We start from the raw sequence: 16,198 nt of genomic DNA, 5'->3' as shown, positions 1-16,198 counted from the left end.
ACATTTTTAGTTATAGATTTTTCTGTTTTTAAGAAATTGTTAGACATTTTTCTGTTTTTTAGAAATAGTTAGAAATGTTAGAATTGTTAGAATTGTTAGAAATGTTAGAAATTGTTAGAAATTTTTCTGTTTTTTAGTTATAGAAATAGTTATAAAAAAGTTAGAATTGTTAGAAATTTTTCTGTTTTTTAGTTATAGAAATAGTTATAAAAATGTTAGTTATATATATAGAAATGTTATAATTTTTTTCTGTTTTTTAGTTATAGAAATATTAGAAATGTTATAGAAATGTTAGTTATATATAGCATTGTTAGAAATGTTATAGAAATGTTAGTTATATAGAAATGTTAGAAATTTTAGTTATCAAAATCCAATCATTAAAAAAATGTTACTTTTTGCGGGCATATAGCTAGTATTTGTTCTCGACGATGCCCGGCCCGCATCCTCGCCATCCACCCGTCCGCGACGACGTCCAGCCGACCCATGTCCGGGACTGGGCTCCGTCGGGCTGGCACTAGGAGGTGCTTCTTGGAGGGGCGCGCCGCTTGACGAGGAACCCGGCCGCGGGTCCTGTCATCGACCCTGATCTCGTTTGGTGGCGTTCGCGTGGGCCAGTTTCGGTGCGGAGGGACCCGGCCCCGCCGGAGGTGGTACGTCGCCGTGTCAGGGAGGAGGATGAGCACGTCCATCGCTACATGGTTGCGTTAGAGGGCGGCAGGTTCTCCAATACGTGGCAGTATCTTCGGGGATCTCACTTCAGCTATGATCCTGTGAGGGTTCCTTCTCTTTGGGTGTCCACTGCCCGCGCCGGAGGAACCGCGAGTGTCCTAGATTCTTCTGTAGTATTCGATCTTTATTAGCTAATAGCCAGTGATGTACTATTCAATATTATATATTATTCGAGACGATGTATTCGAGATTATATCTATTATTCTGGATGATGTATTCGAGATTATATCTATTATTCGAGATTTGAATACTAAATTGTTTTATATTTCTTTTGGATTAGTTAAACAAAAGCTATGGCAGACAATACCGACAGAGAGGGAGAACAGACCATGTTCGATATGATACGCGGGGCAGATGATAATCAGAATGAAGAAGATTATGACGGCTCCGAATTTCTAAACAACGCCGGAGAGGGTGATATGATATTCGATCACGACGAAGTCATGAACTATGATTATGACGATGAGGAAGAACATGTTGATCCTGAAACAACAAACACCGACGAGGTATATATATTTATATAAGCAGGCATCTGGTGATCACCACATGTTTTAAATGACTTGAAGATATATTAACGAATCGATCTTTGTTCTTTCAGCCATCCGGATCGAGCAAATCTTCAGGCAAAAGGACGAAACGAGGCCCGAACAAAAAGTTGAAGCCGGGCGTAAAGTACAATATCGAGGCATGCGGCCCTACTGGCAAACCATTAGCGCCTAAGAAGATTGCGGACAAGTTCGTTCGTCAGTGCGGAGTTCTTGTGAAGGACCAACTCCCGATCAAACTTCAAGAATGGAGAGCGCCAGCAAAGCCACGTCTAGATGTTACTTATGTCGACAAGAATCAAAAAGATCTGCTTTGGGATACTCTCATGGAACATTTCACCCTACCAGATCATTTCACAGAAGCAGATGTGCAGAAAGTCAAAGAGGCTGCTCTTAAGATGATGGCGACTGCATTCAAGAACTACAAGAATGGTGAATGGAACAAGTACGTCAACGGAGGAAGGAAGACTCCAGTATTCAAGGGAACACTGGAGAACCAACGTGATCATTGGGACGATTTCGTGAAATTCAAGGTTTCGGAATTAGCTAAGGAACGGTCGAGAATAAACAAGAAGAATGCCGAAAAAAAGGATAAGTTCCATAAGCTGGGGCCAGGTGGCTATGCGGTGGCAATGCCTAAGTGGGATAAGTCTGAGAAAGAGATGGAGGATGCAGGTGTCACTCCGGCTACTAAGAGCTGGCCCCCCAGGGTCAGGACTTGGTTCTATGCGCATGGGGGGGGAGTTGGACCGGGAGACAGGCAATGTTTCGACGAGGGCAAGTCTGAAGGGAGCCGACGATGCGATACTTGTTGCAATAGAAGAGGCACGAACGGGGGTGTTCTAGCCCAACAGAGAGAACGACGAGCTTACGCGTGCCCTGGGAAATCCTGAACACCCGGGAAGAACACGAGGCAAGGGCGCTCTGCCGTGGTATGAGGGGTTTTCAGACTGGAACAACGACTACAGAACCCGTGCGAGAAAGAAGATTGCGGAGGAGAAGAAGAGGAAGATGGAGGAGGAGCAGAGGAAGCGGGACTATGAACGCCTTCAAGGCCTAGAAGCAAGTCAAGCGGAATTGGCAGTCAAATTCCAGCGGCAGCAGGAGCAGATCGACTCACTTACCCATCAAAGGGGGTCTCAGCAGCTGCAGCAGCTAGCGGATGATCCAGCATTGGATAGCACCGGCCCATCCATGCCGAGAAGCAGCATGGGTTCCGTCCCGGACGACGCAATGTTGGGTAGATACCCCGTGGATGACATCACGGAGAACACTAACTGCGAGCTACACGTCAAAATGAAGAACATATCCATGAAGGTGGCGGACGGCTATGCTTTCACAAATCCCCCCGAGGCAACCTTCCATTGCAACCCGATTCCAGCGGGCTATGCTCGTGTCTTGGTTGATGAGGTGGTGGACCCACCATATTCGGGGCTACAGCTTGACATTGCTGGAGGTGACGGCGAGCGCTTTCTTGGAGAGGCCAAACATCGTATCATCCTATGGAAAAAGAATTGCATCATCTTTCCAAGGCCACTGACACCGCGTCACCTGAGTCCTCGTCGAAGTCCGCCACCGAGTCAGCAGACTCCCGCTCCTCCAAGTCCGGCAAAGTGTCAGGACTATCCTCCTCCTCCAAGTCCGGCAAAGTGTCAGGACAATCCTCCTCCTCCAAGTCCGCCACAGCGTCAGACGTCCACTCCTCCTCCAAGTCCAGCACAACCTCGGGCCACTCCTCCTCGTCCAACTCAGTCCCGTCAGCCGTCTCCGCCGCCTCAGCAATCGCAGAAGAGACACCCCGCAGCTATGGTGCGTAGCGGTACGAGTCGAGGTAGTACAGGAAGTACAAGCAGAGGCAAGCGATATAAATATGGTCCAAGCCTCAAGCCTCTTCCGCAGAGGTCTTATGACAGGTCCGAGGAGGAAATCACAGCCATATCGAAGGCCGAGGTGGAAGCTCATTTTGCACCGAAACCGCCACCGCCGCCAAGGGAGAAAGTGCCTGAGGAAACGATTGACCACTTCATTCGTATGGCTCAACCACCAGCTTCCAAGCCTGTTGAAACAGACTATGAGCGCCACATCAGGAAGTTAAATCGAGCACGTCTACAAAGGGAGGCGAGCACGTCTACATCGGGATCGAGCAAACAAGAAGCAGCTGCCAAACAATGCGGGAAAACCATTCCCCAGCTGGGAGAACAGGCGGTGCAATCGATCCCCTCGCTTGTTGTGCCAACAATAGGTGGCAGTACGCGCCCCCAATATTATTGTGGGCAAACAGTGCATGTTTCCGACGTGGGCAATGTGGTAATAACGGAGGAGCATATAATGCAGGCTGAAGTTCTCAACATCACTGTTGGACAACTCCTCGAGATCGAGCCCATGCCTTTGCTTAGAGAGGATGAAGTAAAACGGAAATATGTCCGGGGCCAACCTTTGGTCGCGCCAGACAAGGTCAAGAACCTCCCAACGAGAATGTATGAATTGCATCAATGGTACATGAACATTACCAAGATTTCAGATCGAGTGTCCCTCATGGTGAATGTCAAGAAGGACCATTACTACCATGAGAAAGCTGGGTCCGTTGAGTATTTAGAACTGTTTCAGTTATACAATCAGGACGCACTCGACAAATCTATCGTCAGTTGCTATTGTCTGTAAGTGATCTCTTTCTATAATTTAAGTCTTAAGCTAGCTGTAGTGATCCTTTTGATCAATCATTACCTGTAATTATCCTCACTATATTCTTTTCTGTGGTATTATGCAGGATGAAGCTATATGAAATGAGAAAAGGTGGACGCTATGGCATTGGGTTCATTGACCCAAACACCGTTAATGAATTCACATGGAAGATAAATGAACATCATGCAAAGGAAGTAGAGGACAGCATGCTAGAGTTCTTGAAGCGCCTCAAATACAATGAAGATATACTACTTCCTTACCACTTTGGGTGAGTCACACTGTCTTGTACTACAAATTCTCTGTTTTTGCCTACTAGCTAGCTACATGTTTTTGCTTACATATGCCCGCTTAATTAAGACATGTAAACGTGTGTGCATGCAGATTTCACTGGGTCTTGTGTATCATTAAAGTTGACGCCGGAACAGTTGAAGTACTGGACTCACTAATCTCAAAAAAAAACTGACTTTAACATCTTGTATGGGATAGTCAACAGGTAATTTCAATCATTATTAACTATATATCTCGGACTATTTAGTTCGTCATTTCATGATATGAACTATTTAATAACCCCTTTATTCATTTTCTTTGTCGGCGGGCAGGGCTTGGGCAAGATTCATCAGCGTCACGGAAGGTGAATGGAAACAAAAGCTTCAATGGGTTTCACCCAAGGTAAGTAATTAAGTAGTACTAGCTAGCTAGCTAGCTGCCATCTCTTTAATTATCATGCTTGATTAATTTTTATCTGATCAAATTTCATTCTCGTAAAGGCCCTGAAGCAGGCGCAGGGGACTGATCTGTGTGCATTCTGCGTTTGCAAGAACATTCACATGATGGCGTCCGAAAGGAGCAGATCTCAAAGACAGCAATGGGTACGCTTGTCAGAACACTATTCACATTTTTTACACCATTATCGATATCTAGTCACACAACTAATACACATGCATATTGATCTCCTTCTTAACAGTTCAAAGAGGTGCGGGAGAAGCTCATAGAAAGGGAGCGCGTAGAAGCACTTCAAGAGGAAATAGCGGGATTTTTGCTCGACCAGGTCATAAATCCGAATGGAGAATTCTATTACCCGCTACCGCCCCCATGAAAACCACTTTCAATTGTCATCGTGCTCCGAAGGCACCAATTAGACTGGCTCCGAAGGCAACATTCATATGTAGGAGAAATTGTATATAGCTACACATGTGTGTATGTGTGAATTAATTAATATGGTGGTTTAATTTGTGAGACATTGATGTGATATATATATGCATGATTGGTTCTACTAGAAATTCTATATATATATATATATATATATATATATATATATATATATATATATATATATATGCATAACGTGTACAATGTGTAGTATCGTAAAATACCAGCAAACGAAAAAGAATTAAAATGGAAAGACAAAACTAAATGAAAAAGAAATCATAAAACTAAAAACCCCTCAAACCTTATAGTACCGGTTGGTCTTACCAACCGGTACTAAAGGGCTCCAGGTCCCCGGAGCTGGCTCGTGCCACGTGGTTGCCCTTTAGCACCGGTTCGTGCTGAACCGGTACTAAAGGGGGGGCCTTTAGTGACCACAAATTAGTGCCGGTTATGTAACCGGCACTATAGGGCCTTACAAACCGGTGCTAATGCCCGGTTCTGCACTAGTGTTCATTCTAACAGGGAAAGGTGGTTTCTCAACATAAGAAGTGGGAACAATAGGATCATTATAAGTGCCAGTCTTTTCTTCAACTTTAATAGGTGCAACTACTTTTACTTCTATGGGAGGATGATATTTAAACCACTTCTCCTTGGGGAGATCAACATAATTAGCAAAAGATTCACAGAAAGAAGCTACTATCTCAGAGTCAAGTCCATATTTAGTGCTAAACTTACGGAAAATATCGGTATCCATAAAAGATTTAACACAATCAAACTTAGTTGTCATACCTGACTCCTTACATTCATCGAGGTCCCAATCTTCAGAGTTGTGTTTAATTCTATCCAATAAATTCCATCTAAATTCAATAGGCTTCATCATAAAAGAGCCAGCACAAGAAGTATCGAGCATGGTGCGATTGTTATCAGAAAGTCGAGCATAAAAGCTTTGCATAATTATTTCTCTTGGGAGCTCATGATTGGGGCATGAATATAACATTGATTTAAGCCTCCCCCAAGCTTGAGCGATGCTTTCTCCTTCGCGAGGCCAAAAATTATATATATAATTGCGATCATGATGAACAAGATGCATAGGGTAATACTTTTGATGAAATTCCAATTTCAATCTTTTATAGTTCCATGATCTCATATCATCACATAGCCTATACCATGTCAATGCGTCTCCCTTCAAAGATAAAGGGAAAGCCTTCTTCTTAACAACATCATCGGGTATACCTGCAAGCTTAAATAGTCCACAAACATCATCCACATAGCGTAGATGTTCATCAGGATGCTTTGTTCCATCTCCTGTAAAAGTGTTAGCTAGCAGTTTTTCCATCATACCCGAAGGAATCTGAAAAGGAGTTTCATTTTCAATAGGTTCAGTAGGTTCAGTAGGTTGAGGAGCAACTCTTTGCTCTACTGGACGGGGTGAAGATACCCCGAACAAGCCCCTCGGACAATTACTTTCCATAGTAACAAGTGACAGAAAATTTCAGCACACTAAATAAATTTTCCTTACCAAATTCCACCTACCAAAGGCGCTTCATTCCCCGGCAACGGCGCCAGAAAAGAGTCTTGATGACCCACAAGTATAGGGTATCGTAGTCCTTTCGATAAGTAAGAGTGTCGAACCCAACGAGGAGCAGAAGGAAATGATAAGCGGTTTTCAGCAAGGTATTCTCTGCAAGTACTAAAATAAGTGGTAATAGATAGTTTTGTGATAGGATAAATTGTAACGAGCAACAAGTAACAAAAGTAAATAAAGTGCAGCAAGGTGGCCCAATCCTTTTTGTAGCAAAGGACAAGCCTGGACAACTCTTATAATAGGAAAAGTGCTCCCGAGGACACATGTGAATATCGTCAAGCTAGTTTTCATCACGCTCATATGATTCGCGTTCGGTACTTTGATAATTTGATATGTGGGTGGACCGGTGCTTGGGTGCTGTTCTTACTTGAACAAGCATCCCACTTATGATTAACCTCTATTGCAAGCATCCGCAACTACAACAAAAGTATTAAGGTAAACCTAACCATAGCATGAAACATATGGATTCAAATCAGCCCCTTACGAAGCAACGCATAAACTAGGGTTTAAGCTTATGTCACTCTAGCAACCCATCATCTACTTATTACTTCCCAATGCCTTCCTCTAGGCCCAAATAATGGTGAAGTGTTATGTAGTCGACGTTCACATAACACCACTAGAGGTTAGACAACATACATCTTATCAAAATATCGAACGAATACCAAATTCACATGACTACTAATAGCAAGACTTCTCCCTTGTCCTCAGGAACAAACGTAATTACTCACAAAGCATATTCATGTTCATAATAAGAGGGGTAATAATGTGCATAAAGGATCTGAACATATGATCTTCCACCAAATAAACCAACTAGCATCAACTACAAGGAGTAATCAACACTACTAGCAACCTACCAGCACCAATCCCGGGCTTGGAGACAAGAATTGGATACAAGAGATGAACTAGGGTTTGGAGATGAGATGGTGCTGGTGAAGATGTTGATGGAGATTGCACTCTCCCAATGAGAGGAGCGTTGGTGATGACGATGGTGATGATTTCCCCCTCCCGGAGGGAAGTGTCCCCGGCAGAACAGCTCTGTCGGAGCCCTAGATTGGTTCCGCCAAGGTTCCGCCTCGTGGCGGCAGAGTCTCGTCCCGAAAGGTTGCCTTATTTTTTTCTCATCGAAAGACTTCATATAGGATAAGATGGGCGTCGGAGAGCCACCAGGGGGCCCACGAGGTAGGGGCGCGCCCAAGGGGGTGGCGCGCCCCCACCCTCGTGAGCAGGGTGTGGGCCCCCTGGTCTTCATCTTTGGCGATGATTTTTCTTTATTTATTTTAAGATATTCCATGGAGTTTTAGGACTTTTGGAGTTGCGCGGAATAGGCCTCTAATATTTGCTCCTTTTCCAGCCCAGAATTCCAGCTGCCGGCATTCTCCCTCTTCATGTAAACCTTGTAAAATAAGAGAGAATAGCCATAAGTATTGTGACATAACATGGAATAACAGCCCATAATGCAATAAATATTGATATAAAAGCATGATGCAAAAATGGACGTATCACCATCTACCCAAGCACCGCCCGAGCGAGCACTAAAACCCTAACCTATCTACTAGTCCGAGCCTGGAGCCGAGGCACTAGGATTCCACACCCTACAACCAGTCACCAGAGCAGCAGTCAGAGAGGAGACAAATCCATGAGCTCACCGTTGAAGATTGAAGGGAGGAAGCCTTTTCCCTAGTTGCATTTGATGTTCTGCAAGTGGATGTGCACGGAGTTTAGTTGTAGACTTTTCGAAGTATAGATCCCAGAGTGAGCACAGAAAATGATCTTTGCCTCCTACAGTGATTTATCTGAATTTGCCTGCAAGTTAATTGTGATATGAAACAAAAGCGTTGCGAATGTGGAAATATTGCGAAGGTGTTGTTACTAGAATTTAAAGTGTGCAAGAAATAAGAGAGTATTGTAAACGATCGATATGGTCGAACAGAAAGGGGGAGGGGGTGTTGAATAGTCGACTAATAGTTTTTAACTTTGTTCCTAATTTGAGGTTTAACAAAAGATAAATCGTCTAGATATGCAATTAGGTGGACAACCTATATGACAAGCACAACGAGCAACACAAGCTAACCAGAGTAAACATATGATGGAAGCTAGCACAAAATAAAGGAACGAGACAACCAAAGTGGAGATGACGAAGACGAGATGTGTTTCTGAAGTTCCTTCCTTTGAGGGAGGTACATCTTCGTTGAAGAGGTGTAAAGGCATGCTCCCCAAGCGTTCCAAGGGCTCACTCTATTCTCTTTCACTCCCTCTTTCGCTCCCTCGCGCAAGGTGTTGTGAATCCACTAGTGATGTCCTTGAAGGCGGCAACCAGAATCTTTACCAACAAGTAGGGGTGGAATTCAAGTCGAGTCGAGTCGAGCCAGCTCGGCTCGACTCGTTAGAGCTCGTTAAGATAACGAGTTAGCTTGGCTCGACTCGTTAACATAACGAGCTTAGATTCAAATTCGGCTCGACTTGTGTAACTCACCCCCTCTCATGTGTGACGGGGAAGACAAGTCAACACGTGTAACCGGAAGAGAGCGACGGCGCGCGAAACTCACGTATGACTCGAGAGGCCTATACGTGGACACAAAGGGGTGCAGCAGCAATTTTTTAGATAAATTGCGTAAGGCAGGACTTGAACTCAAGACATTGGCTCCGATACCATGTTAAGCTTCATGCACTAGCCAACGCAAGAGAGCTAGCTTATTTAACTCGTTAAGCTTGTTATAGGCGTGAATAATAAAAATATACATATTATGTATGCAGTTAATCTAAAAAATATGTTTGTGGACTCATACTTTTCTTCACGAATCACAACAATCAACAATCTACACTAAAGAAACACTTGGTACACTCCATAAATGATAAAATTGTATAACAATATTGGTACTTATGTCAAGTCACTTTTGATTAACGAGCTTAATGAGCTAAACGAGCAGCTTGTTAGCTCGGCTCATTAAACTTGTTTTGTTAACGAGCTCGGATTAAAGCTCGACTCGACTTGTTAGTCGTCGAGTTTGAGTTGAGTCACGAGTTTCGAGTTAAAATTCCAGCCCTACCAAGGAGGTTGAGGCTCGATCCACAACGCACATGAAGAGAAGTGACGTGGCTGTTGCTTGTGCTTTAAGATGAGTGCTTCTGATTGAAACTTTGCTGGCGCGTTCGCTAAATAACATGGGGAAATTTTGTTTTTGCCACTCTAGATTTTGTAAATTTTGTTTTTGCCACTCTAAATTTTGACATTTCACTTTTGCCACTCTTAGTTTTTGACAATTATCACAACTGCCATCCCGTGGCAAAAGCAAAATATTTTTATTTCATTTTTGCCACTCTTAGCTTCTGAAATGTATCACAATTGCCATCCTGAAATTTTTGCTTTTACCAGGGAATGGCAGTTGTGATAATTATCAAAAGCTAAGAGTGGCAAAAGTGAAATATTAAAATCTAGAGTGGCATAAGTAAAATTGGCAAAATCTAGAGTAGCAAAAACAAAATTTTCCCAAATAACATTCCTCCGATACCGCTTGGACACAGGCTCGAGCGAGACCTGGCCTTTCCTCCCCGCGCGAGAAGCTCGCGGCGGCGGCGGCGGCGGCGCAGGTAGGATTCCCCACTCCATGGCCCTTCTCCTCCTCGGCCTCTCTCCGGCGGCGGCGGCGGATCTTCAAGCCCCCGCGGCTGCCGCCCCTTTCCATACACTGCAGCCATCTGTCCTCTCCCGCGCGAGCCGGCGCAGCCCCTGCGTCTCGCCTATGTCGCTGGCCGGCGCAGCCCCTCCATCCCGCCCTTCTTCTTCCCCTTCTCCTCTGCCATCTTCTTCTCCCGCTTCCTCTTCCATCCTCTTTTTTTCCTTGCCCAGCCAGCCAGCCCCCTTCTAAGTCCCCCTCTTCCCTTGTTCCTATTCTCTTCCCCTGCTCTCCATTTTCTTACTAGCCACAGATTCATGTTTTGCAGGTCTTGCTGATAAGGGGGACACGGTGGCGCACTCCTGAGAATACGTTCGCGTCCTCCGGTAGCGGGAAGAGGCAGGCACCACCGGGATCCCCTTCCCCTGCCCCCCTTACCGCCGCCGCTTTTCTTGGAGGGGAGGAAAAGAAAGGAAAGCCGAGGAGGACAATTAGCGTGCGCTCGGCTTAAAGGAGATCAGACTGTGAGATGGCTTCACCGGAGCCATCGGCGGGCGGCGATGCGGCCAGCCAGAGTGCTGCGGTGCAGCCGCTCCAGCTGCCAACGCCGGAGGAGATCAAGGGGCAGGAGATGATGAACAACTGCGCCGTCCGGAGCGTCCTCAGTGGTGTCATGGGTAACGTTACTCACCACCTCCAATACTACTCCTATATGGCTAATACGTACTATTCAGTTACTGAGGAATTGTAGTATTGTACTACTGGGGCGCATTATACAACTCTGTAATTTGAATTAATGCTAAAATACCGAGTTAATATGTCTCCATGATCTTGTTCAAATGCCATGCAATCAGAGTTTCTGGATGGTGTGACATGGATGTAGTTGTTCATTCTTTAGATGGTTAGTTCTTCACCTGAAGAGTTACAAATAAAACATTGCCAGCTCTGCAAGAGATGAACTTAATTTTGTTTTGAGCGAGTGCGCGTAAGAACTTCAATATGTTCATATGCTGATTCGGTTGTACTCACTTGTACAACTGTCTACTGTTAATTAGTTACTCTAGCTGCTCTAAATCTTTGGTGGCATTCGAAAAACACTTCTTTGCTCCCGTCTCGATGATCCTTCATGTGAAATGGCATGTGATAATGCATAATGGAGATGCCTTTGTTTCAAGTTTTTTTTTGAGGGAAATACCTTTGTTTCAAGTGAACTTGCCTGGGAGAGTTGGGGTCTAAGTTTTTGTAGTGATTCGTCAAGTAAAGTTGGGGTCATGAACTCAACCCAATTAAATTCCAGTACTTAACACATAGTATTACCTTTCAAAGACTGTAAGGTTGAGAGTTTCTCTACATGTCATATGGTCAAGTATTCAGAAAGTGGTTGGATGAAGTTTCAAGTAGTCTGAAAAGGGTTTTCATAGAGCATTAGAAAGGTTTGCTGCTTAACAATGCACAATCGTTTTCCGTTGTAGCTACAACATTGTGCTATAGACATACAGAGCCATGTGCGGAAAATAGCAAGGTCGACGTTTTTGAAGGTTGGTCGGAAGTTATTCTAATTTTTTTAGCAATGGTCTGAATATTTTTTGTATGACATTAGAAAGGTTGCTGTTTGGCCGTGCGCCTCTCTAAATCCTTTTCATGTCAGTGCTGCAAGAAGTATAATGCAATAGACATACATCGCAGCCATACTGGTAATGGCTTGGTGTTTGATCATGTCAACACTGATGTTGTGGGCTTTCCTAGCCTTATTCGCAACCAATGTGACCTTTGAAAGGTTTGCGTTACCTCTGCCTTGGATGTTGGGCATCGTACTTCCTGGTGTACCTATCAGTCATGTAATGGAGTAGCTTTTCATCTTCTGCACCCACCACCGGCTATCAGTTATTCCTTTTAGCATTGGGCACGTGCCTTCCTCTGTTTGCATGCTTGATTGTACAGTGTTTGCTGCGTGAATAAAATCGATTGGAGCAGGTGTGGTTCCTCCAGTTGTCTCCTAAAAAAAGTTTGCTCTGATCCATTCATTCCATGTTCTGCTATTTCTGCTTCAAATGAAGAAACTAAACATTGTATCTAATGCTAGAACATTGTGTGTGTGTGTGTGTGTGTGTACGCGCGTCCACATGTGAGTACTAGTAACATTTCACTTGTGCAGTATATGTAGCTTTCCAACAGCTTGTTGATATTGTCATTGATCTAGAACATGTCAAAGGCCTGCGATGTTAAGTATCTATTGTCTGATTTTGCCCTGTTTAATATTTTGTTTGTTAACGGTTTAGAGGATAGAATCAGTGATGTCAATACCGTGCACTCTATTGTAGTATGTATTACCAAAATATCAGTATTTCCTGTAGTTTGACATTTGGTATCCTTAAGACAACAACGAACAGTCAGTGGCTGGATACTCCGTCCTATACTAACTTAGAAGTCATATTGAGGTTTTGCTTAATGACTTGTGCTTCTATGCTTGTCAATCATTTTGCGTCATGCTAAACAGCTAGAGTATCAGCTATGGACTTAACTCACATGGGGCCCACCTACAAGTGCATAATTTTTCTCAAAATGGACTTATGGAGTATGCACATCTGTTATTAACTGCATTGCTTTCATTCAATAGGGGGTGGTCTTGGTGTACTTATGGGACTATTTTTTGGAGCTTTGGAAAATCCAATAATGTCAGAGGAGATGACAGCAAGGCAACAAATAGTCTACCAGGCAAAACAGATGGGCAGGAAAAGTATGAGCCATGCTAAGACCTTTGCAGTAATGGGCTTGATTTTCTCTGCAGCTGAATGCGTCGTAGAGAAGGTAGGTGCAGCGTGGCATTTCTTTCCCTTCTATTTATGAGCATTTCTGTGATAACATACTTATTTGGACACTTCGAATGGTCATCTCCTGGCAGGCTCGGGCAAAGCATGACATTACCAATTCGGCAGTAGCTGGCTGTGTCACAGGAGGGGCTTTAGCTGCAAAAGGTATGTTTTTTTGTACTTCCTCCGGTCCGAAGTTTGACCAACTTTATAGAAAAAAATCAGCATTCACAATACGAAATCAATATCATTAGATGCACCATGAATTTAATTTTCATATTGTATAACTTTACTATTGTAGATGTTGTTTTTCATATAAATATGGTCAAACTTTACAAAGTTAAACTTCAAACAAATCTTATACGCGAAGTAAAAAGGACCGGAGGAAGTAATAACTGTGGATGAGAACCAACATAATTAATGGATCTACTTATGCTCCCAAGAGAATTTCCCTATCTGCTGCATTGCACTTTGCAGGGGTAAGACTAGGTTCCTATAATCCCTCCCCAGACCCCACCTTGTGTGGGAGCTTCTATGCACTGGGTCTGTCCTTTTTGTCCAATTGTTAGAGATGTTTTAGGTTGGCTTGAGGTGGATGGGTCAACATTTCTTTATGAATGTAAGAAAGGGAGTAACTTCACTCTAAAAGTAGTTTGGTTCTACTAGGACAAGTTGAAGGGCAATCGTACTCATCAGGTAGTTGGTGTCTCTGTTATGAGATTTCAGATAGTTTAATCAATGCTATATTTCTGACTGTATTGGGGAGTTTAGAGGTACTCATCACGTAGTCGGTGTGCCAGGTCAGCAGTCTGTTCTGGTGTTTTGACCACTTACCTTGTCTACCCCTTGATTCTTTACTGCTTAGCCAAAGTTGTGATTGCTTATTTTGAAACATTTTTCTGCTAGCTAATAAAGCAGTAAATCATAATAATGAGGGCGAGAAGCGTGGATATAATTTGGCAAAGCACTATAGCACCACTAGCAAGTTGTTATACTGTTGTTGGTTATGCAGCTCAATTTGATATTTCATCATCCCTAATGGAAGTGGTATTTTTCTTGCAGGTGGCCCTCAGGCCACATGTATCGGGTGTGTGGGTTTTGGTGCCTTCTCCGTGGCGATTGAGAAGTTCATGGAACGGCATACTTGAATCGGTGATGGAAACGTTGCATCCTATAAACCAAGTGATGCGTCTTTGTAGCAAATCATTAGCAGGATTCAGCATTGGCCGAAGAAGTTTTGGTTATTCTGCAATATTCAGTCGTTGGCATGTACCCCAAGATGGGGTAACCTAAATTTTAAGTCTTGCGGCTGTCCATCCATTGCACTGAGTAGCTAACTTAGTCTGTAGCCAGTTTGATGCCATGTACCCAGAGATGGGGGTAATATACGCATTTTCGCTGATGCAATCTCGCGCCATGTTATCTGTGTCTGATGTCTGAATGGTTTCAGAGAAGTACTCCCTCTAAACGCTCTTATATAAGTTTACAGAGGGAGTATATTTTACTTTTTATACTTGTCCGTGGTAATGACCTGAAACCTGCTCTGGTCTTGTACCCTGATAGGCTGGCAAAGTAATAGTAGCATTATTAAGTTCTCTCTAGTAGTCTATCCGATCTATTTTTTTCCGAATAAGTAGTCAATGCGATTATACAATGTAATTTTTGTTATTCTGTGGGGGTATCAATTTTATTTTCTGGCAACAACTCTGCATGTCAATGGTAAATATCAGAACACACTCCAGGGGTAAAGTATTCATATCACTTGAAATATCATTCAACAGTTCGTTTTAGACCCTAGAACGAGACCCAACGAGACAAATTTAATCTATCGGTACATTCCAACAAGACAGTTCATTTGGTCCATTTGACCTCAGACAAACTCGCAACGACTATGTGATTAACTGAGACAAGTTTGGCCGATTCCATCGGAAGAGAAGCTGATTGATACTGGTATGGATTGGTTATTGCGTGCCCTTTCTGCTGTCCGGAGGTCTCATGGAGCATGATCATCATGCTGATCTGATAATCTTTGTACTCCCTCGTTGCACGTGTTGACGTGCATGCTTAGACCTAGTTTGGCAGCACCGTTTATCTAAAACAGTAGTATTACAAAACCTTGGTATTCCAACGCATGGACGTTGAATACTTCAGTATCTAAAAACCTCAGTTTTTCGTGGCTTTGGCAAAACCACTGAGGCGTTTGCCAAATTGCTTTTTCTCAGTTTTCTCCAATTGTCACCTGTTGTTAGGTTGTATGGATAACCCTGGAGATATCGAGCTGAACCGAACTCAGCTACACGATCTGATCAGCTTGTAATCACGGCTGATGTATGCATGCAGCGCTGTGTAGAGAAATTGACGAGATAAATGACAAAGTAGGCGTACAAGGGCGTGTACCTTCCTTCCCATGTGTTGAGCTTGAATTGTTTATTCATAACTAGAGTGAAATGAAGTATAATCAAACTGGTTGACGGCCGGAAAGATGGAGTGGAGAGACCACAAGAGCGATCGTTTCTCGGTTTTTTAAAAAGGGGAGCCGCGGGGTGGTGGTGATGGCCTGGGATCCTTCTCTCTACGCCCTAGTTTCCTCCCCGGAATCCCGCTTCTCTCTTACCATCATGTTGGTTTGCACTTCTTCCGCTGCGCGTGTGGTGATCACCAATGTGTACGAACCTCTGACCACTCCCTTGTGGATGAGTTTGTGGGAGACATGGTTGCCTTAACTGCTCAAGTATCCAATGCCCTGGCTCGTGGTAGGCGATTTCAACCTTATTCGTGCCCCGTCTGAAAAGAATAATGATCGTTTCGACGTCAGGCATGCTGCTAAGTTCAACTGTCTGATCAATACTCTTGCCCTTCATGAGCTCCACATGTCTGATCGTTTGTTCACGTGGTCAAACCGGCAAGACCCTCTGATCCTTGCTCGGTTGGACCGGGCTTTCTTTGACAATAGGTGGGATGCGGCCTTCCCGACTCGACCCTCTCCTCTCTCCCTCGTACTACGTCCGATCACGTCCCGCTTTTGGTGGCTGCGTCCACCAAAATCCCTACCCCCTCTCGTTTCTTTTTCGAAAACGCTTGGTT

The 16,198-nt window shown here is 43.9% G+C and overlaps 1 protein-coding gene across 2 annotated transcripts; it reads left to right on the top strand.

Annotated features, from left to right (window-relative positions):
- Positions 1 to 10,171: 10,171 nt before the first annotated feature.
- LOC123136226 (mitochondrial import inner membrane translocase subunit TIM22-4) lies at positions 10,172 to 14,709 on the top strand. Of its 2 annotated transcripts, none has more exons than XM_044555560.1 (5): positions 10,172 to 10,278; positions 10,633 to 10,981; positions 12,922 to 13,112; positions 13,207 to 13,279; positions 14,177 to 14,709. In XM_044555560.1, exons 2-5 carry the CDS (start codon positions 10,834 to 10,836, stop codon positions 14,260 to 14,262), a joined length of 498 nt encoding a protein of 165 aa, XP_044411495.1. In that variant the 5' UTR covers positions 10,172 to 10,278; positions 10,633 to 10,833; the 3' UTR covers positions 14,263 to 14,709. The 2 variants fall into 2 exon arrangements, with proteins under 2 accessions (XP_044411495.1, XP_044411494.1); XM_044555559.1 differs by having other exon boundaries at positions 10,212 to 10,278; positions 10,618 to 10,981.
- Positions 14,710 to 16,198: the final 1,489 nt, after the last annotated feature.

The sequence above is a fragment of the Triticum aestivum genome, chromosome 6B, assembly GCF_018294505.1.
Source record: "Triticum aestivum cultivar Chinese Spring chromosome 6B, IWGSC CS RefSeq v2.1, whole genome shotgun sequence".
In the NCBI taxonomy this organism is placed as follows: domain Eukaryota; kingdom Viridiplantae; phylum Streptophyta; class Magnoliopsida; order Poales; family Poaceae; genus Triticum; species Triticum aestivum.
Note: the sequence above shows the minus strand (reverse complement) of the source record. Positions and strands in the feature narration are given on the sequence as shown.

Bases quoted from the DNA above. Each gene is read 5' to 3' on its own strand.
- LOC123136226 (XM_044555560.1), top strand. From the start codon at position 10,834: ATGGCTTCACCGGAGCCATCGGCGGGCGGCGATGCGGCCAGCCAGAGT. The intron at 13,113-13,206 runs GTAGGTGCAGCG...ATCTCCTGGCAG, and splicing joins CTGAATGCGTCGTAGAGAAG to GCTCGGGCAAAGCATGACAT. The intron at 13,280-14,176 runs GTATGTTTTTTT...TTTTTCTTGCAG, and splicing joins AGGGGCTTTAGCTGCAAAAG to GTGGCCCTCAGGCCACATGT.